General features: G+C 57.8%; 1 protein-coding gene and 2 long non-coding RNA genes across 12 annotated transcripts in view; 1 reads left to right on the top strand and 2 right to left on the bottom strand.

The window, feature by feature from the left end:
- The window catches only part of Kiaa1671 (KIAA1671 ortholog), a 147,429-nt gene that overhangs the window by 22,674 nt on the left and 103,834 nt on the right, over positions 1-20,921 (top strand). For 2 of the 5 annotated variants that reach the window (XM_071615122.1, XM_071615109.1), the window contains exons 1-3: positions 8,048-8,542; positions 15,764-17,317; positions 19,149-19,236. In XM_071615122.1, the coding sequence (XP_071471223.1) occupies positions 15,819-17,317; positions 19,149-19,236 (1,587 nt within the window). In that variant the 5' untranslated portion in view covers positions 8,048-8,542; positions 15,764-15,818. Of the gene's footprint in view, positions 1-8,047; positions 8,543-15,763; positions 17,318-19,148; positions 19,237-20,921 lie in introns of those variants that run through there. The other 3 variants (XM_071615118.1, XM_034637309.2, XM_071615114.1) reach the window with 3 other exon arrangements.
- On the bottom strand, positions 12,774-15,770 carry LOC114108253 (uncharacterized). Of its 3 annotated transcripts, none has more exons than XR_011708318.1 (3): positions 15,292-15,770; positions 14,514-14,994; positions 12,774-13,952 (listed from the first exon to the last, which is right to left on the bottom strand). It is a non-coding gene; the product is annotated as an uncharacterized lncRNA (long non-coding RNA). The 3 variants fall into 3 exon arrangements; XR_011708317.1 differs by having other exon boundaries at positions 12,774-14,793; positions 14,912-14,994; XR_011708316.1 differs by having other exon boundaries at positions 12,774-14,994.
- Positions 18,862-20,473, bottom strand: LOC139706700 (uncharacterized). Of its 4 annotated transcripts, none has more exons than XR_011708312.1 (3): positions 20,416-20,455; positions 19,949-20,170; positions 18,862-19,765 (listed from the first exon to the last, which is right to left on the bottom strand). It is a non-coding gene; the product is annotated as an uncharacterized lncRNA (long non-coding RNA). The 4 variants fall into 4 exon arrangements; XR_011708315.1 differs by having other exon boundaries at positions 18,862-19,538; positions 19,643-19,765; positions 19,949-20,425; XR_011708309.1 differs by having other exon boundaries at positions 19,949-20,473.

Here is a 20,921-nt window from a genome sequence, read left to right as displayed (position 1 = left end):
GGACATGATTCCTGCCTGTCCCACCCGGGGCAGAGCTGTCCCAGGGCAGCGTGGGGGATACTGTCTGGGGTGTGGGGATGTTGCCTGTGGGGGAGGGGGGGCCGGGGCGCCCGCCCTCTTGGTGTCCGGTGGCCCCTCGAGAGCTGGCTTCTTTTGCCTGTGTCCCCATGAGACCCTAACCCTAAGGAGCCTTAGCTTGGTGGGGTGTGCAGGCGCTGGGCTTTTCCTGGGGAAGGGGGTCAGTCTTGGATGGAGGGAACACACCTACTGTGTGCTTTTAAAGCTCTGTCACCGCTGTCGTCTGTAAGCTTCGGACATCTTCCCCTGCTGGGCCTGGCTCGGTCACAGCCACGTCCCTGGTTCCTAGTACAGGACCTGGCATATAGTAGGACATCAAGAAAAATTGGGTCTGTCTATAAACAATGGCAAGCTCTTTCCATGTGCCTCCTCAGCACCTGTCTCAACTCCTTTGCAAAACAGTGGGATTCTAACCCACTCGACAGGGGAGGAGACCAAGGCTCAGACAGTCAGGAAACCTGCCCAGCTCAAGAGCAGGACTTGGATTTGTGGGCGTCGGTGGACCCTAGCTGAGCTCCGACACCACGCCCCTCCTCCACCTGCCCCGGCCAGCAGTTCTCACCTGGTGCGGGGCCAGGCCTGAGCAGGTCCACAGGGGACATGCCCGCCCGGGAAGAGAGCGGCTGCGGGAGGCCCCTGGCAGGTGGACAGCAGCTCCACCCTCTCCTGCTCCGGAAAGCAGACCCTGCCACGGGGAGGGGGGAGCGCTCCATGCACCCCCTGAGCTGCCCACTCTCCAGTCGCAGCCCTGCCACTTTCCACTCCAGGGACATACAGATATTTCTACTCCCTGCATGTTCATGCTCTTTTCTGCCTCTCTTTTTAGGGAATATTGGGGATTGAACTCAGGGGCACTCTACCCCTGAGCCCTGTCCCCAGCCCTGTTCTGTGTTTTATTTAGAGATAGGGCCTCACTGAGCTGCCCAGGGCCTCGATGTGGCTGAGGCTGGCTTTGAACTTGTGATCCTCCTGCCTCAGCCTCCCCAGCTGCTGGAATGACAGGCATGGGCCACTGCACCTGGCAACCTTTTCTGCCTGACCTCATGATTTTCCCTTGGCCAGCTCCCTCCAGTCTTCTAGGTCATATGGCTGAAAGGTCACTTCCCCCAGGAAGCCTTCCAGGATCACCTAAAGTGAAGGGCCCCAGCTTCACTCATCACAGACTTGGTCCCCTTGCCTCCCTGGTCACCTGAGGCCACTTTTATCTTGGTGCCTTGGCATATCCTTTGCCTGAGTCCCCCCCACTCCATAAATGCCACCTAAATAGGGACCTTCATCATCAAAGATGAGGTCAAGCACACAGTAGGTCCATCAGCCTTTTGGGTAAACTGGTGGAAGAGCTGCTTTTTAAGCTGCAGAGGTGGAGACAGCTCGGTGTCCTTTTGGTGCATGGCCTGCAGACCCTGCTTGGTGGGGGGTGCCTGGGGAGACCCGCGTTCCGAGCCCGTCCATCCCTGTGAGTCAGAGCTTCCAGGAAAGAGGTGTCACAGGCGGGCTCCCCCAAAGCTCAGCCGAGTCAGGACACCAGGGCGGGTGGCTTATCGGTGTGAATGCACCACCAGTGTGCGCTGAGGAGCAGGTCACCTCTGGGAGCCCCTGGGGCTGGCCCGGGCGGGGAACCAATGGGGGGAGTGTGGGACTGCCTGTGAACGCCCCACGGGGCGCTGGGAGCTGGGTCTTTATCACCAGCAGCAGTCACCCTCGGGCACAGAGGTCGTGGCCAGGGCCAGGGGCCTTTGCCAGGACAAGGGCGAGCTCTTCCCAGGGTGACTGATTCGCACGGCTGCCACACCCTGGCGAGGGCCTGGCAGGCTGCAGGCAGCAGGCAGGGGGCAGCCGTGGCCAAGAGCCCAGAGGCCGTGACGGGGAAGTGGCCTCTTGCAAGAAAGTGTTTCTAAGGACAGAAGAAGATCCAGGGTCCAGAGAGGGCATTTTCTTGGGGTCTCCTTCTGAGGATGAATTTTATAATGGCCTGAGGTTCTGGCTACCGAGCGCCTGCTGTATACACTCCAGGCCTCCTTACTCCATTTGGGGCTGGGTAGGGGGTGGAGGACGAACCTCCCCCAGCCCCACTGGATTTCCCGTCCCTTTTCCTGCTCCTGGGCTGAAGCTGGAGGACCTAACTGCAGGTTCCTGGCTCCTCCATCTCTAAATTATTAACTATAAAACTGCTGGCGAGATTGCTAATGGACCCCCACCACCACCATCAGCATCATGCTGAGAACTTTGAATTGGTGAGCTCACTTAATCTGCAACTGAAGCATGCTAAGCATGGTTTCATTTTACAGATGAGGAAGGCAGGGCTCAGAGAAGTCAAATGAGTTGCCTAAGGTCACACAGCAGTGGGGTGGAAATGGTTAACTCTGAAAGTCCAAGCTCTGAACAGTCATACAGAGGGACACAGATAGGTGGAGACCAGGGGCTCCTGGCCACCAGTCCTGTGTGTCATCCCCCCAACCCTGGCATCCCCTGAGCTCTTAATAACTGGCTATTATGCTGGGCAAAATGAGGCTCTGGGAGGACATAGAGCAGGTGGTGTTCATCTGAGGTCAGGTGTCTAACTGAATTTAGGAGCAGGGACAGCGTTTTCGGTAGCAGGCTGGACAGACACTCCAGGGGCGAGCTTGCGTGGGCTTATCAGGGACCTAGCCTGTCTGTGGCCACTGGGAGCTGCCCGTGAGGCAGGCCATGTCCCCAGAGGCTCTCTCTGCACTTTGGGATGCTCCGGGCTTTGCGGTTGTTGGCTGGGAGCGGGATGCTTCGCTCTGACCCTGCCGGACCCTGCCGTGGACTTAGAGCCGCAGCAAGAGCCCGCTGTGGGTCCAACTCTCGGGTCCCGCAGGCCCTTGGCCAGAGCAAGCGCCCAGCTGAGGCCCCCTCAGCCCCACCCCAGGGCTTTCCGGTGGCTGTGGAGCCCTGTCCTAGCTGTGCTTTAATCCGTTTTGGTTTCTTTTCCTGTGTTTATTGATCACGCGGAGAATTTTTTTCCTCTGTGGACGAAGTGCCCCTCAAGTATTTTGTCTTTAAAACAAAAGTGAAGTCATCCTTTTCTCATGGTTTAGATTTCTGTGCAGGTTCTGGGTGGAATCCTCTGTGGGACAAACACGTGCCTGTGAACCTCTAGACCTGTGCACGTGTTTATGAAAACATATTTTAAAAAATTAGTCGTTCTTTCTAGATGTACGTGAAGGCAGGGTGTGTTTTTCATATATCATATGCACAGGGAGTCTAACCTCCCATTCTTGTGGTTGGGCATGATGTGGAGTGTCACTGTCGTGTGTTCACAGAGGAACAAGGAAAGTTATGCCAAGTCATTCCACTGTCTTCCCCATTCCCATCCCCCTCCCTCCCTTCATTCCTCTTTGTCTGATCGACTTCTGTTCTTCCCTCCCCCCTTGTTGTGAATTAGCATCCACATATCAGAGAGAATGTTCAACCTTTGGTTCTTTGGGATTGGCTTATTTCACTTAGCACGATAGTCTCCAGTTCCATCCATTTACCAGCAAAACCCACAGTCATTCTTTTTAATGGCTGAGTAATATTCCATTGTGTACATGTACCACATTTTCTTTATCCATTCCTCTGCTGAAGGGCACCTAGGTTGGTTCCACCGTTTGCTATTGTGAATTGTGCTGCTATAAACATTGATGTGGCTGTGTCCCTGTAGTAGGCTGTTTTTAAGTCCTTTCAGTACAACCTGAGGAGTGGGATAGCTGGGTCAAATGGGGGTTCCATTCCAACTTGAAACCACCTTTGAATCCAGTCTGAGGCCTGCTTTTCACCCGACGTCTTCTGATGAACAGAAGTTTACTTAGGATCCAGTTGTCCCACGTTTTCTTCTGGACACTGGCTCCTTTGCCCTCACGGGGGGGCAGTTCACTCTTGATCCACAGTGGACACAGCCAGGGAGAGGCAGCTGGGTCCTGCAGGCGGGTGAGGGTGGTGGTCTGCCCTGGGGTCATCAGCCTGGGGTCTGCAAAGTGTTTCACATGGAAACTGCAGAATCAGAAACTGCTTTTTTTCGCTGCATGAAATTCAGATGTTATAACTAAGCAAAATGATCTTAAAATGCCTTCCGCCACTCGGAGGTAACTTTTGCCAGCATTTTCCTATGCGGGATCTTCTGGCACCTTCTCTGGGCACCGGGTGCCCTCCTCTCTGTCAGCTCGTCCACAGGCCTCTCTGTAGGACAGGAAGTGGGCCTCTGTGCACACTGGACCTAAACGTTTGAAAGCTGAACTGTTACTTGTTTATCTGGCCTCATAGCACACTTGCAAACTCCAATGTGGGTCATTCCCAGAGCGGGGACAGAGAGACAGTGTCCCCTGTCCTTCTGACCTCCCCATCCCTGAGCAGACCAACCTGGAACTTGTCTTTTAATTGAATTTGAATCTTTTCCCTGAAAACCTTTGCAACTGCCTTGACCTCCGAGTGTGAAAGGTCCTTGTGTCGTCACGGCAGCCCTCTGTCCCTCAGAGAGCCCTGCCGGTCTCCTCAGGGGTGGAGAGGCAGCCTCAGTCAGGACAGTGACCGGTGACCCTAGCCGGGCCCTGGGATAGCGACATTTCTAGTGCCCCGCAGGCCAGTGATTAAAGATGACATCAGGGCAGGGTTGGTGCTTGGGAGCTCCACGTCCCTCAGTCTGGACCACAAATGGTCTGCGCCTGTCACTGAGGCTTTGTCCCTGGGAGCCGTCATTAAGCAGAACCTTCTTTAAGCCCAGGGCTTCTGCTTTACCCCCGTCATGGTGTTCCCTGCATTTCAGGCAGAGGAACAAGAGGTCAAAATGAACCGTCCCCGATGACCTGAGAGGTCACGCCCAGCTGCTGGCCGAGGGGTAATTAGTGGTCAAGTGAAATGCGCCTGGCGGGCGGCACAGCCCGCCACGTCTGCCCTGTCGGGATGGAGGTCAGACCCCTTCCTGCCCTTGCTACTTGCTGTCCTGAGCCTGGTGGGGGGTGGGGGGGGCTGTTCCCTGGGGTGGCCTTCTGCTCCAGGGCTGCACCTGCCTGTCCTACCCGCAGAGCGACACCCTCTCTAGACGTCAGCTCCACTGCCCCTCAGGGGCTCTGTGTTTTGGTCCCAGCTGGGACACATGGCAACTGTAACTGCAAAGGTGGCAGAGAAAGCCAGCATCCGGCTTAGAAAGGGATGTCCCTGAGCCCCTCTGTCTACACCGTGGCTCCAGATCCACATTCTTCCCGCTTCCCTGAGGGCTTCCTTGTTCAAATTAAATGAAAGAAAGAAAGAATCAGGGGAAAAAAAAAAAAAAACCAGCACAGACTTTTACCATGGCGACGTGACCCTTGGGTAAGACCTTGCTTTTCAATTTTTCACTTTTTTTTTTCCTTTTTTTGGTCCTGGGGTCTGAACCCAGGGGCCCTAGAGCACTGAGCCCCACCCCCAGCCCTATTCTGTATTTTATTTAGAGACTCCCTGAGCTGTGGCTGAGGCTGGCCTTGAACTCGTGATCCTCCTGCCTCAGCCTCCCGAGCTGCAGGGGTGACAGGTGTGGGCCACGGCGCCCAGCAGCGTTTTGCGTTTCAGTAGTTAAATAGACGTATTTTAAAAGGAACCTTCCCAAACAATCTCCATTATAAACAGAAAACCAATGTCACTTGCCTTAAATAGAAAATAACAGTAAAAATTAAACACAAAGAAAAGAAAGTGACAGTTTTCATCCTCAGCTGCAGCAGCCGTGGCCTAACCGGGGCTCGCTCTGTGCTAAGCTGGAGATGAGCAGATAACGGAGATGTGCATCAAACCCCAGCGGCACCAGGCAGAGCTGTCTGGGGGACTTCCCAGGGAACAGGGAGAATCAGAAAGGAAGCAGCTTCCTTTGAATGGTGTCATTTAAGACTCTTGCCCCATCTTCCAAAGCTGGGCCCCATCTTCCAAAGCCAGGCCAGCCACCGCCTCTGGGCAGCTGTTGGAACTGTCCTTGGAAACCTAGTCAGGTGTGTGGTGATCTAGCCATCAAGCAGAGCCAGAAGACTCCCGGTGAGGGGCAAGGCCACCAGGAACTCTGGACATTTTACAGGGCCTGCCCCAGGGCAGAAGTGAAGAGCCCTGACAGCGCACTTGGCTCGAGTCAGCAGGGGAAGTTCCCTCGGGTGGGATTCTGCATGTCCCCGGAGCTCTGGAAAAGGCGTGCACCCTGTGACCAGGCAGCCTGCGGCTAGGCAGGATGTATCTTGGGAAAATCATCGCACGAGGCTTTGCTTGCAGTGTTGGTTTCAATGGTCAGTGATTGGAGGGTGGGCCATTAGTTGACATCCAGGGGCGAGGGATGAGTGACCTAAGGATGAGGCGCTTTAATAGAGCAATACCACAAAAGTGCTGGTATCCGCAGTAGAGGGTGCATAGCTAGCTCTCCAGATGAGAGACACCATGAAATTAAACCACAATTTAAAAAATTTCTAGCCAGGTGCAGTGGCCCACGCCTGTCATCCCAGCAGCTCAGGAGGCTGAGGCAGGAGGATCTCGAGTTCAAAGTCAGCCTCAGCAACAGTGAGGCCCTAAGCAACTCAGTGAGACCCTGTCTCTAAACACAAAATAGGGCTGGGGGTGGGGCTCAGTGGCCGAGGGCCCCTGAGTTCAATCCCTGGTACCTCCCCCCCCAAAAAAAATTTCTAAATAGTGTGCAAGATTTGATTTCATTCCAGTTTTAAGTGAAATTCTCCACGTAGGGAATGAAAGCCCCATGGTGACTGGCTGCTTGTCACAGAGCTGACCGTGGCTGCTGGCGCTGACAGCAGGGTTTGGGACCATTAGAAACATTTGCTCTTCTGTGGTTTTGAATCTTTCTGCAGTTCTCATGTGGAGCACGGAGGAGGGTGGGGCGCTGCCAGAGGACAAACCGAAGACCAGGGGCTGGGAGGGGCCGGGAGGGGTGGCTGGAAGAGGCCCAGGATTGATTGGCATCCCTCCAGGTCTGGGGTGCAGGCCTGCCTCAGCAAGAAGCTGGGTGGGGAGCGTGCTTGGCAACACAGCACCTGTCTGGGAAGCCCCTTATTTCTGTTTTGCATATGAGGACCCCCTAGCCTGCTGAGATTCTCTACTGTAATGAAATCTTGGAGACTTGTGGGGACTCTTCCTAAGTGTCAATAGGTTTTTTGGTACCAGGGATTGAACTCACGGGCTCTCAACCACATCCCCAGCCTTATTTTGTATTTTATTTACAGACAGGGTTCTCCCTGAGTTGTTTAGGGCCTGGATAAATTGCTGAGGCTGGCCTTGAACTCGCGATCCTCCCACCTCAGCCTCCCAAGCATGGGATGACAGGCGTGGGCCAACCACTCCCAGCTCAATAGAGTTTTTTCAGCTTACTTTGGTTACGTTTCCGGTCTCTTAAAACGTTTGCTTAACTTTTCCACCTTCTGCAAGTCCCAATTCCTGTGGCTTCTTTAGTGTTGAGCTGATGCGCTCTCAGCTCTCCACTTTTTTGTGTGCAGACATTCTTTTTAGGTGTATTAAGCAAACAAAAACAATTCAAAAAAGAAGTGAAGAAGAAGAACGAGGAGGCCCCCAGGTCCTTGGAGAGCCAGGCTTTCAGGGTCTCCGTGTTCCACAGTCTAGAGCAGGGCCACAGACTTTCTTTGTATAGTAAATAGCGCAGACCACCTGGGCCCTATGGACTCTGTGACAGCAACTTAACCCTGTCACTAACACAGAGCCCCGTACTGAATGGCCCTTGGAAGGGGCCACAACCATAGTCATCAATGGGTGTGGCTGTTGCCAATAAAACTTTATTGACCAAACAGCCGGTGGGTTGGGTTCTTTCTGGGGCTGTAGCTTCCCGAAGGATCTAGAGGAAAAACAGGGGGAAGAAGCAGCTTGATTAATGGCTCTGGCCAGTGGTCCCCCTGTCCCAAAATAGCACAAATTGTAGGAAGGAACAGGCCGGAGAATTGAAAAGGCGGATGTTAGGCGGAGGGGAGAGCTGTCCTGACCTTCCCCTGCAGGTCAGCGGTGGCCCCTGGCTGCGGGGTCTGGGCGGCAGCTGGGATCCCGCTTTGAGGCTCCCAAAGGCAGATGGGCCCCTTCGAGGCTCCGAGAAGTTTCTGGAAGAGCTGGCTTGCCATCGCAGAACCCAAACCCTGTCCCGACCACAGAACTCCCTTTGGGTGTGTCCCCCTCCCCCTGCAGGACTGTCCAGGGGCCTGGGAGGGGCCCTCCAGCTGGGTGCCAGGTGGACTGGACTGTGGCGCAGGCGACGCCCGAAGGCCCAGCCGTGCCGAGGCGGCTGTCACAGGACAGGGACGCGCCCTGGGAGGTGCTCACTGCGCCTGTCGAGCAGCGCGACGGTCCTCTGCAGCCCCCCAGCCCTGCGCCGAGCAGCGACGGCTTCTCAGGAGTCTCGGGGGCTCGGAATCCAGGAAGCGCTGGTGCCCGGGGAGGGGCCCGCGGCCGGGAGCCTCGGTGGCGCCAGGTCCCAGTGCACGCTCCTCTCAGCGACAGGCAGGTCAGTGTCCCCTCTCGCCCGCGCAGCCTCTCATATCTGAGGCCCAGAGGGAGGCAGGGCTGGCTCTGCTCGTGCAGGGAAGTGCCCGGCGCGGCCCCAGCGCTGGGTCTGCAGGTCTGGCCTCGGAAGAGGGAGGCGCTGGGACCTCAGGAGCGGATCCATCCGCAGCGACAGAAGCCGGATCAGTGGCTGCCAGGGCTGGTGGGGGCGAGGGCTCGGCCTCCCACTGACGTGGGAGATGCCTTCCCAATTGGAAGCTGGAGGGCCGTGGTAGTTGTGCAGCTCAGAGGGGCAGTGCTCAGGGCTCTCCGACTTACGATGTCTCCGCTTTACGATGGCGATGGCGCGGCAGCTGCGCCAGGGCGTCGGTAGAATCTGCGTTCGGAATTCTGGGTGTTTGCTCCTCACCTGGGCCTCAGGTGTGCTGTGTGATATTCCTTCTGAGCGCGAAGTGGCTCCTGGGCCAAAGCATCACAAGGGGGAACAGCACGTGCACTCCGGAGTGCCCAGTGTATTCAGCCCAGAACCGAGGCGCACGCCTCTCCTCCCAGCGGCTTGAGAGGCTGAGGCAGGAGGATTGCCCATTGAAGGCCAGCCTCAGCGATTTAGCAAGCCTCTTATCTCCGAATTAAAAAAAAAAAAAGACTGGGGATGAAGCTCAGTGATAGAGCACCCCTGGGGTCGATTCCCAGTACAATCAATCAATCAAATCCAAATAAAAAGAAATCTTTGTGCTAGATGGCTTTGCCCCATTGTGTGCTCTCCTAAGTGACCTGAGTGCGTTTAAGGTGGGTCACCCTAGGTTGTCCGGTAGGTTAGTGGTATTAAGTGCATTTTGGACAACAGTATTTTCAACTTAAGGATGGATTCACTGGGACATGTCACCATAAGCCCAGGAACATCCACACTGTGAGTTTAGTGACCACCGCAGCATTGTGAGACCTGGAGGTTCTTGAGAATGAAGGGGTAGGACCAGATGAACAGGGGTGTGTGGGCACCCTGGCCAATGCCACCCTGTTCAGACTCTCCTCCTCCTTCAGCCTCCTGTGTCACTGGGAAGACAGGTGTGCACCACTGCGCCCGGCTAGTATTTGTTCTTTTGTGATCCATGTGTCTCGAATGATGTCCTTGTGGTTTGTCCATGTTGGAGCAGCTATCAGAATTTCTTTCTTTTTTAGAGCTGTATAATATTCCACTGTGTGAGTATTCCCCATTTGGCTCATCTGTCTGTTTGAGGTGGACAGTTGGGTTGTGTCCACCTGCAGGCTGTTGTGATGATGCTTGAACATCGGTTTACAAACACCTGTTCAAATGCCTGTGTCCACTTCTTTTGGATATGTGCCTAGGGGTGGCATTTCTAGATCCTATGAGTGTTTTGGGGGGATTCCCATACTGTTTCCACGGCGACTCTGCCATTTTACACCCCCACAGCAATATATAAGGTCCCAGTTTCTCCACATCCCGGTCTGCATTTCTTCTCCTTTCTCTTTTCACAATAGCCACCCCACGGGTGTGACATGCCCTTTACCTGTGAATGTCATAAAAAGCAGTGATTCTAGTGACGCTCAAGTGGACTTTGGAAACCTGACCGGGAGGGAGGGTGGGGACCAGAGTGCCAGCCGCCTGCAAGCAGGCACGCCCTCCTCCGTCTCTTCTCCTCACCTGTTAAACGGGGGTCACAGCAGGACCGGCCACCGGGGCTGTTGAAGGCCCAGGGTGGAGTAATTCCTGGGAGACACCCAGCAGAGTGCTGGCACCGTCTGGGCCCCGAGATCATAGCTGTTTTGACTCTAAGCACGTTGTTTTCATGTGTTTTGTTTGTGGGTTTTGAGATGGCGTCCCACTGTGCTGCCCGGGCTGGCCTCTATCCTCTATCTTCGATCCTCCTGCCTTAGCCTCCTGAATGGCTGGGACCACAGGTGTGGGCCATGGCGCTGGGCCGCACCTCAGCATTTTGATTGCCCCCCCCCCCCCCGTGTGACTGTGACATTTGCCTCTCCTGGAGAATGGGCGCTGTTCCCGTGGTTCTCACCCATCTTTGCTGATCCCAAACCAAGGACTTGCAGGGTGTGGGCTTCGCGGGGCCCTGATGGTGCCCAGGCTGGCTGGGGCTGGGGTGGTCTGGTCTGCCTGCGGCCCTGGAGACGTTTCAGGAGGGTTGTGAGTCAAAATTACTTCCAGTAGGTGTCCTCAGAGGGACAGGGGACCACAGTGCCCTGCAGGTAAGGTGGCTTTTCTTTCTGGTGACTTCCTAGGATGACTTTCTAGTGACAGGGTCACAGAGTTGAAAGTAGACAGGGTTTGGAGGGATGAGGTGCACGGGGAGCCTCCCCACTCCTGTGATGGGGGCTGGTGGTCTCTCCGGACCAGTGCTCATGTGGGAATGGCACCTGGATTTTTTTAGTACCAAGAATTGAACCCAGGGCCCTCGACCCCTGAGCCCCATCCCAGCTCTATTCTGTATTTATTTAGAGACAGGGTCTCACTGAGCTGCTTAGGGCCTCGCCATTGCTGAGGCTGGCTTTGAACTCGCGATCCTCCTGCGTCAGCCTCCCAAGCCACTGGGAAGACAGGTCAGGAGAGGCTTCCTGGAGGGGGCATGGAGGAGGAGGGGATCATGGGTACACAGAGATGAGTAGGCAGCTAGAGGAAAAGGGTGCTTCCTGTCGCCTGCCTGGGCATCACTTCAAAGTGGGAGAGTGTGTGTGAGAGACAGAGGGGGGCAGCCTCCATTGTAGGTGAGGCTGGTGGGAGATAGAGGGTCAGATCCGGGGCCTTGGGGAGGACTCAGGTCTCCACCCAGGGGCAGTGGGAGACGGGTGGGCTTTGAGCTGGGGGTGACGTCCCAACCCTTGCATGTTAGGGGAGGCCCAGCCAAGGGAACCAAGGGCTATACTGAGGCTGACTCCAGAAGTTCCTTCTCCGTGACGCCCTCCCCGGCCACCGAGGCGTCCCCTTCGCATAGTCACCAACATTCTTCACACTGTGATCAAGTGTTTTGTTCACTGCTGTCTCTGTGTTCAGGGCTTTCTGCGTGTGGGGTTCACTGCTGCATCCCCAGCACCTGGCACAGAGTAGGTGCTCATTAACAGGGCATTGGAATGGATGAATGAATGGTTGGATGGATGGATGGAGAGATGAGCTGGGCTGCAGCCACGGGGAGAGGGGCAGGGGACGCGTGCGCTCCAGTGACACCTGACATTTCGGCTGGGCCCTGTGCATCTGGGGCCCGTGGGTGGACAGATCTAGGGTGTTCCGCGCCCAGCTCCTCCTGGAGGACGCCAGCTGCACTCTGCCAATCTGCTCCTGGCCTGTTGCACGGTGCGCGTCACGGGACGGGTCTGCAGATTCAGGGGCCAAGGTCATGTTCCGGGAGACGCTGAAAGGTGTCAGGACCGGCCCACGCCCCGCACCAGATGGTGGCCTTCCCGGGAAGCAGCCGCAGCCAGAGAGCTGCTGAGCTCCCAGAGCGGCTGGCGCGTGTGACTGCGGAGAAGCGTCCACAGCCGCGGGAATGAGTCAGGGCCTCCGAATCCGAATCCCGGGTAAGAGCTGTTTGGTTCTGAATGGGAGCGTCCCTCTCACCCGTCCCCAGGGGACTGAGACCCATGGCTGCTCCTGGCACTGGGGCATAGAGCCCAACGCCTCGGGAGGCAGCCTGTGCCCCGAGTGTCAGGGATGAGGGTTTGGGATGGTCCCCTGTGGTTCCTGCACCTGTTGCTCAGTGACTCCCTCCGCAGACAGCTTGTCACGGGAAGGGGGGTGTCTCAAGCTTTGCAAATGAACCCAGGGACATCAAACCTGAGGATTCTTCAGGTGGACCCTCAGCAGAGAAATGCCCACTGCTGTGGTCACAGCGGGGGTCAGGCTGAGGTCCTCTCTGTCCTGGTCGCCCACAGCCTGCTGACCCCCGGGGGGATGCCTTGCTGTCTGTCTGCCCCCCGCTGACCTCTGTGACAGTGAGTGTGCATGATCAGTGTGTAACATGTGCCCACCACACACACTCAACCAGGTCTGGCTCAGGCGGGTTCTCCCTTGGAGCTCTTGGTCACCTGACTTTGTCTGCGGCTTCACTAAGGCATTTGGAAGGAGCCAGCGAGGCCACCCAGGAATAAATAGCAGCCGGCTTGGGTGCGAGTGGGCTTCCAGAACGTCTTGGAAGAGACGAGCGTCTTTTAAATCAGGCTAACATATGCGATGCATTTAAAGTAAGGTCTGAAGACACAGCCTTAAACGAGCGCCTCGCGTTTTATGACAGGTTGAGGGAAAACCTGAGCTCTCTGGGTCTCGGGGGTCGCCAGGACTTCGGACTGTTATTCCGTGGTCTGCGGTGGTTTAGGGTCCTGCTCTCCTCGGATTGATTCATTGGTTCCTCGATCGTGTAGCTTCCTTTGCAGACCAGGGCGTCCCCCAGGGCTTAGCTGAAGCGCGGGTCCTGCCCTAGGAAGTGTGCCTGCCTAGCTGAGAGGAGTCCTGCTCAGCCTCTGAAGGTCTGTGGTGACCTTGAACCTGTACCACAGGCTGGCTCCAGGTTGGAGGTAGACAGAGAAGTCTGAGCTGTGGCTGGAGCCTATATCCATGTGTGGGGAAGAAGGGTCCCCAGGTAACAGGCACAGCATGTGCAAAGGCCCTGAGGAAGCATGTGAGGACCTCTGAGGGGTGCATCATGCAATTGCAGAACAGAAGGAAGAGCTCCCAATTGACGTTGGGGGTATTGTCTGGGACCACCATTCCAGATCTAGGCAGCTCGTTCTCTTCCTCGTTTGTTTCCTCATGAGCTGTTATAAAGGAGGACATTATGACCTAATGTTGCAATTGCGTGTGTGTGTGTGTGTGTGTGTGTGTGTGTTACATAAGGCTGTGAGTTCCATGGTTGCAGGGTAGTTCTTCTTACACATAGTAGGTGCTCAGTAAACACGGGGGATTCTTATTGTCTCCTGCGCACACATGGATATATAAGGCTAACAAACTGAAAACCGGGAAGGAGTGTGTTCTAGACGCTGGAGGAGATGCCAGCGGATGCAGTTGGAACCCAAAAGCTTTTGCGCCGTCTGTGCACATATTGCCAGAGCTCCGGAACCCAGGCTGTCCCCTGTGCCTCAGACCTGCTGAAACTCAGCTGCAGGGACCAGCCTCCGTCCCCCGCGGGCTCCTGCCATGGGCGCGCACAGCTGGCCCGGTTCCCCCTGAGCAGGGACTCCGGGGCTTCCCCGGACTCACGTGTCCCCAGCCAGGGCCACCAGCTCGGGTAAGTGGGTGCATGCGCCACCCGCACGTGGGGCTGCGGTCCGGGAGGTGCAGACGCCGGTGCTGGGAGACTTTCTCTCCGTCCCTGGAATCCTGTCGCTGTCCTGTGTCTCCTGCCTGGGCTGCGTGTGTCCCACACAGGGTTCCAGCGGCCCGAGGCTGGCTGCGGGGGCAGAGGCAGGGACGGAGCTCAGAGCCCCCCTGGGGTCCTCTCAGGGGGCCGCCCGGTTCTCAGATCCTGCGCGTCTGTCCCTCTGTTCTGCCTGTGACCGCGTCGGGGTGATGTTCTGGGTGGGAGATGGGCTCTGCTGGCCCCTGAGGGGTAAGGAGGAGAGAACCCCAAACCCGGCTGCGTCCCTCCCGTGTCCCTCCCGAGGCTGCGAGTGAGTCAGCCGGAGCCGCGCAGCCAGGAGGGAGGGAGGGAGGCTGGAGGCTGCAGAGGAACCAAAATACCTCCGAGGTTTTGCGCATCTAGCTGGGGGCGGGTGGGCAGTTTTTCCAGGGAAAGACAACACGGGCCCAGAGCAGGTGGGGACTGGGAACAGTGAGGGCTCCCACATTTTAAGATCAGAAAGGAATCAGAAAAATCTTGTTTTAAAGGCAGGGCTGGATGTGACCCGTTCAGCCGCAGGTCAAGCCACAGCTGTGTGATAATAAACAAGCTGGGTGACCTCTCTGGGCCCTTTCCTTTCATCTGCAGAAGAAAGACAATGACAATTCTTGCCTTTCTGAGTTGTTTGAAGCTTAAGGCAGGAGGAGGCGTGGTCTCCATCTGGGTGAACCGGGGCCTTGCCCTCTGCAGGTGAACCCGATCTGTGGACGCACTTGACAGGGTTGTGAGGGTGAGAGTTACAGAACACATGGAGCTCTAGGTTCCACTGTCTGTGTCACTCATGGTCGGCTGTCACGGTCAGTTTTACTCTTACTAAGAATAGGAAGGGGGCTGGGGTCGTGGCTCAGCAGGAGAGCACTCTTCTTGTGCATGTGAAGCCCTGGGTTCGATCCTCAGCACCACATAGAAATAAATAAATAAAACAAAGGTATTGTGTCCAACTACAACCAAAAAATAAATATTAAAAAAAAGAATATGAAGGGGATTGGGGTGGGGCACGTGGCACACACCTGTCATCCCAGTGGCTTGGGAGGCTGAGGCAGGAGGATCCCAAGTTCAAGGCCAGCCTCAGCAACTTAGCAAGACCCTGTCTCTAATTAAAAAAAAATTAAGAAGGCTGGGATTTTTCAGTGGGTAAAAGAAAGGAAAAAAAAAAAAAAGAGGAAGGGATATAAAATAGGTGTTCAACAAAAAGGGCCCAACAGCAGATGAGTGAAAGCAGGCTGAGTGGGAACAGTGGCTTTGATTTTTAGTGCCCAGGGGAAGGCAAGAGGCTCCCGCGGCCCGGTTGGGGTGGTGACTATGGTATGGGTTCCAGGCCACTCCCCAGCTTTGTGATTCTGGGAACCCCTGGTTCACGTAGCTGTGTGAGCTGGGGCCAGTCACTTACCCTCTCTGTGCTTGGTGCTCGGCACAGGGCTGTGATGCAGAGCCTCCAGGGTGCCTGACAGACCCTGGGATGGGAAACAGCCAGCGCCACAGGAGCAGGGGGGGAGGGGACCACACGCCCATTGGGCCTCGGGCTGGAACGTGTGCCTGGGTTCAAATCCCGACTTGACCTCTGGCTTCCTGAGCGTCCTCTGGCCTGTTTCTGAGCCTCTCTCTGCTGGCTTCCTTATCTGTCGGGCAGAGGTCCTGGCCTCTAAGACCTGGCTGGAGACCTGGTGAGTCGGGAAAGACCCAGAGGGTGCTGACCCCTTGTCCAGCCCGTGAGGGGCTGTGCAGGCCACTCCCTTCCCAGAGCTCAGAGGTAGGGCCCCCAGGCTGCCTGGGGAGGTCAGGGTCTGGGGCTCAGGTCTGGGGTCCCCCTGCTGGCACCCAGACACTGTTTGCTAAATTGACATTTTTATATTTTTTTAAAGCAGTCGCTTCTCCGTTTCCGATGCTCTTGATCCTCCTGGAGCCACAGCCGTAACCATGGTGACGCGGGTCGAGGTTGGCTCCATACCGTCCTTGACGGCAGTGCCGGGCCTCGGGGACATGGGCAAGGAGGAGGCCCTGAAGAGGACTTACTTCTGCCCCACGGGGGACACCTCTGGGACGCCCTCGGCCCTGATCTTGGAGGGCAAGAGCCCCCTGCGGAGCCCGGGCCGCCTCTTCCCCGTGCCCAGACTCGCCCCGCGGCCCTTCTCCAAGGACCAGGCCCCCGACGTGAAGGCCCCCAGCTCGGCCCTGTGGCCTGGGCCCGCCCGGCCGGGTCCCGCGGGGCCTTGTGACCTGGACAGGAGGATGCCCAGCTTGGGGGGGCAGGGGGTGGACAGTGGAGTGGCCTCGGGGACAGGCCCGTCCCCACTCGGCAAGGCTGCCTGCCCACGGCCCGGCCCTGGCACCGCGCTTCTCTTTGAAGCCACCAGAACTGGTCCCACCCTGGGGAAGGGGCTCAGCGAGGGCACTGTGGCCGTGACCCCCAAGTCTCCTTCCAGCTCCCGGCCTGAGGTGGCCGCCAAGCCTGCCCGGAAGCCCCCAGGGGCCCTTCCCCGGCCGGCGTCACTGCCACAGGACACGCGACCAGCCGTCCCCCAAGAGGAGGCCACCCATGACCAGTCGGTCCCAGAGGGCGGTGAGGAGGACCCCACGGGCCCCCCAGCAGAATCCAGGCCTCGCCCCAAGAGAAGGCCCGTCTCGGCCATGTTCATGGAGCCCGGTCAGCCCCCGAAGCCGGGCCCAGGCGCAGGGGCCACTTCGGGGAAGGTGGCCCCGGCCCCGCCCGAGAAGACCTGGGTGAGGAAGCCCCGGCCAATGTCCATGGACCTCACGGCCCCGTTTGAGAGCAAGGAGGCCCTGCTGAGGAAGGGGACCCGTGAGGGGCCGCAGGGGACAGACAGGGCCAACCCGGAGCCCCGGGTGGACGGGGGGTGGCCTGCCAGAGCCGAGGGTCCCCATGGGAACCCAGACACAGACTTCCTGGAGGTGGCCAAGAAGATCCGTGAACGGAAGGAGAAGAGGCTTCTCAGGCAGGAAGAGACGGGCAGCCCCAGGAGCCCAGGGGACCCGGCCAGGGCGGGCACCGGACATGACCCGCGTCCCCAGCAGGAGAAAGCCAGCCTGGGCCAGGAGCCAGAGAAGACGCCCCCGTCCCCGCTGCCCAGGTCAGCGAGGGGCCCGGAGCTCGCTGAGGTCAACAGCAGAGGGGGCGACAGGGAGGCCGCAGCGGGGACAGCGGGGCCCTCCAGGGGCTGCGTCAAGAAGCGCCTGAGCCTGTTCGGGGAGGAGAGCGGCCCGGGCCCCGCAGCAGCACGCGAGTCCCCACCGGCCACCCCTCAGTCCCCACCCACAGTGCCACCACCCCAGAAGGGGGTCGTGAGTGTCCAGGAGCGGATCAAAGGCTGGACCGCGGAGGGCTCCAGGGGGAGGCCTGAGCTCAGGAGGAGGACGCTCCCGTCGTCGCGGCCGCTGTCGGCAGATCTGACCAGACTGTAAGTGGCCACCCCCCCCATCCACGCCCCTGGGGGACAGGGTTCAAGGGCCTGGGCTCCTCCTGACCAGCTTATCTGCGGCCCTGAGAGCAGGTGGGAGTCGCTGCCCTCCTCGGACCCTCCGCTTCCCCCACAGTGGGACAGATTGTTCCCCGCTTCCCAATTTGGCATTGCCCAGTGTTGTCACCGCCAGGCCTTCCTCCCCAAGGTCAACGACAGTTGAGATTAGGCCCAAGCCTCCGTGAGCGGGCCCCCAGATCAAACCAGAGGAGCCAGGGTGACTTGTGAGCCTCATTGTCCTTCCCTGGACACTCGCCGCGGGGAGAGCCCCCTGTCCCCCACCCCCACCCCCACCCCGTGCAGCCCAGAGCGGGGCCTCCTGCCACCGGGTGTCCTGGCTCAGCTGCTGGCTAGGCCCCTGGTCAGTGAGGGCTCTGAGCCCTGCCCACCGCCCAGGCACCCTGCTTCACTGGGGAGTGGCCACAGCAGGGAGCTGCCACCCTGCTCGTCAGTGTCACCCATGCTACTGACACGCTTAGCCCAGGGAGGAGCCTCAGGGCTGGCCTCCAGGTGGACTGCCCTCTCACCTGGGAACCAAGCCGCCAGCCTGGCCCCGCACACACTAGAATCACCCCAGGAAGGTGACCCCTGCTTGGGCTGCACCCCAGCGCTTCTAGTCACTGGGCCTGGGAAGGGGGACTCATGTTTGGGTCTTTTTTCTTTTTTTTCTGTACCTGGGATTGAACTCGGGGGCCTCGACCACTGAGCCCCGTCCCCAGCCCTATTTTGCATGTTATTTAGAGACAGGGTCTCACTGAGCTGCTTAGGGCCTCGCTGTGGCCGAGGCTGGCTTTGAACTCGCGATCCTCCTGCCTCAGCCTCCTGAGCCCCTGGGATGCCAGGCGTGACTGTGCCCAGCTGGGTCATTTTTAGAAGCTTCCCAGGGTTCTCAGGCTCAGGCAGGCCTCAGGGCCCTGAGTTACGAGGACAGAGAAGAGGGCACCTGTGCCAGGGCCTCCCCAGCTTCCGCTCGCCGTGCCCCGGGACTGCCCCAGGGGGCCGGGTGGTCATCTGACCAAAGGGGACACTGAGGCAGGACCCATCACAGCCCCACCTCCTGGGAAGCAGACCCCTCCCCTGCTGAGTTGGGGTCAAGTTCCAAGTGGGCTGGTCTTCCCCGCCCTTTTCCACACAGCACCCCCCAACCGGCCCTGAACTGAGCAAGTGCCACATCTTCATGTGGCATCCATAGAGGACACATCAGAGAGGGAAGGACCCGCCCTCCTCCCTCTCTCCCTTCTTAAGTGGGGAAACCTGAGGCACGCAGGGACCTCGGTTAGACTCTGGCCACCCAGAGGGCCCCACGCGTCTGTGAGGGCCACTGCCCGAGGCTCGTGGCAGGGTTAAGGTGGGGGCCGGGTCGGGGCTGCCGAGCAGGACCATCAGCCACCCCTCCCGGGCGTCCCCTCTCCCCAGACGCCTCCGCATAGCTATAAGGGCCATGGGTGGCCTCTTATCTGCCCTATAAAAGAAGACGGAGGTGCTCATTATCCCCACTTTATAGACAGGAAAGAGGCTCAGGTGAGGTCCCAAGCCTGAGCTGGGACAGCACTGGGTGTCTGCACCCGGCCTGGGCGCCTTCCACCCCATGCTCTGCCTGCGTAGGCCCTGCCCCCGCCCCCTCCTTTGGCGACCCTCAGGAGGTGTCCTGTGGCTTGGCCCTGGAGGCCTGTGATCTCACCGCCTCCTGAGCTGGAAGCAGAGTGGGCTACTGGGGGCCTGGGAGTCCCTGCTGCTGGCTCCATGCGAGTGACTCGGGTCTCTGTGCCAGGTTTTCAAGTTCAGCCTCCAGTAGCGACATCAGGTGTGAGAAGACCGCTGTGCCCAGCCCCGCGCATCCTGAGGAGCCCACGGCCGCGGTGAGTGGTGGGTGGCTGGGCTTTGGGCACGACGCTGGTGGGTCTCCATCCCCAGGTGTCAGGCGGGGCTCTGAGAGTGACCGGCAGGTGGTGTTTATTTTTCTCCCCCTGTGCTAGGAGGAAGAGGGGCCTGCGTTTCCTGTATGAATCCTGCCTTAGGGAAACCCCAAACTTAGGTTTAAATGTCATTAAAAGTCCCTGAAGCTGGGCGTGTATCACGCACCTGTCATCCCAGTGGCTAGGGAGGCTGAGGCAGGAGGATCGCGAGTTCAAAGCAGCCTCAGCCATAAGCACCTCAGACCCTGTCTCCAAATAAAACAGGAGAAGGGCTAGGGCGGGGCTCAGCGGTCAAGTGCCCCTGGGATCAGTCCCTGGTACCAAGAAAAAAAAAAGTCCCTCAGGTTACCCAGTCACGACTCTCCCTCCGGTGTCTCTGTGTCATCCTTCAGTGAGAACAGGCTCCTAGGTCAGCCCTCGGCATGACTGCGTGCGCCCCGTGCTCTGTGAGGTCCTGATGCTTAGAGCTGCTCTGTTGAGGGACACGTGACAGACAGGGGAGTCCACAGCTCTGCACACCGGGGCGGCCCACAGGGCGGATGACCGACACCCGAGCCCCCGGGCTGCCCCACTGCCCTGGCCCCGCAGCCCCGAGCCGCCCTCTGCCCCCACCCCGGGCCCTCGCCTTGTCTAGACTCTGAGATGGAGTCATTACTTCCAGACTGTGGTGTCACCTGCTGTCCTCCTCCCTTGTGACCGCTGGGTTCCACTCCGTGGTCCGGGCAGCTGCCGTGAGTGTCCTCCGATTGCTTCCAGTCGGGGCCCTTGGGGCGAAGCTGTGGCAACCTTTGGGGCCAAGGCTGTGCCGGGCCTGGTGGTTTCCCCTTGGGTGAATACCTAGGAGTGGGTGCGTCCATCACAGGCAGGCGCATGCTTCCTGTTTTTGAGAAATTTCTGTTTTAAAAATACACCAGTGCTTCCTTCAGGGCCCTTTGTATCCCTCTCATTTGGGCAGACGGTGGCCACCACTGTTGGGGTCCGTCAGGGGCCCTGGGCCTCATCCCTGGATCTGAACCACCTCTTTTAAGGATGGTTGAAAGAGGGTCCCAGTCACACAAACACGGTTAACATGTTGAAATAGATTCATTCCTAGCAGGAAAAAAAAATCAGAAAATGACTGACACATGCATATCCTAAAAATCAAACAGGACCCAAATGCGTAAGATTGAAGGCGCTCCCTCACTCAGCCCTCCTCCACACACACCTGCTTCTCGGGGTCAGGTGGATTTATGTTTTCTTCTTCTTTTTTTTTTTTGGTACTGGGGCTTGAACTCAGGGGCACTCAACCACTGAGCCATGTTCCCAGCCCTATTTTTGTATTTTATTTAGAGACAGGGCCTCACTGAGTTGCTTAGAGCCTCACTAAGTTCCTGAGGCTGGCTTTGAACTCACGATCCTCCTGCCTTCGACTCTCGAGCTGCTACCACCTCCGGCAATTTGTCTTTTCTTCATACACATGCACATAAATGTACAGTTTTAAAAGATAAGCATGATGTATGCCTGTCATCCTAACAGCTCAGGAGGCTGAGGCAGGAGGATGGCAAGTTGGAGGCCAACCTCAGCAACTTAGCGAGACCCTGTCTCAAAAAATAAAAAGAGTGAGGGTGTGGCTCAGTGGTAGTGCACCC

Source organism: Marmota flaviventris, chromosome 1, assembly GCF_047511675.1.
Source record: "Marmota flaviventris isolate mMarFla1 chromosome 1, mMarFla1.hap1, whole genome shotgun sequence".
NCBI lineage: Eukaryota > Metazoa > Chordata > Mammalia > Rodentia > Sciuridae > Marmota > Marmota flaviventris.
The sequence above is the reverse complement of the archived record's forward strand: the minus strand, read 5'-3'. Positions and strand labels throughout refer to the sequence as shown.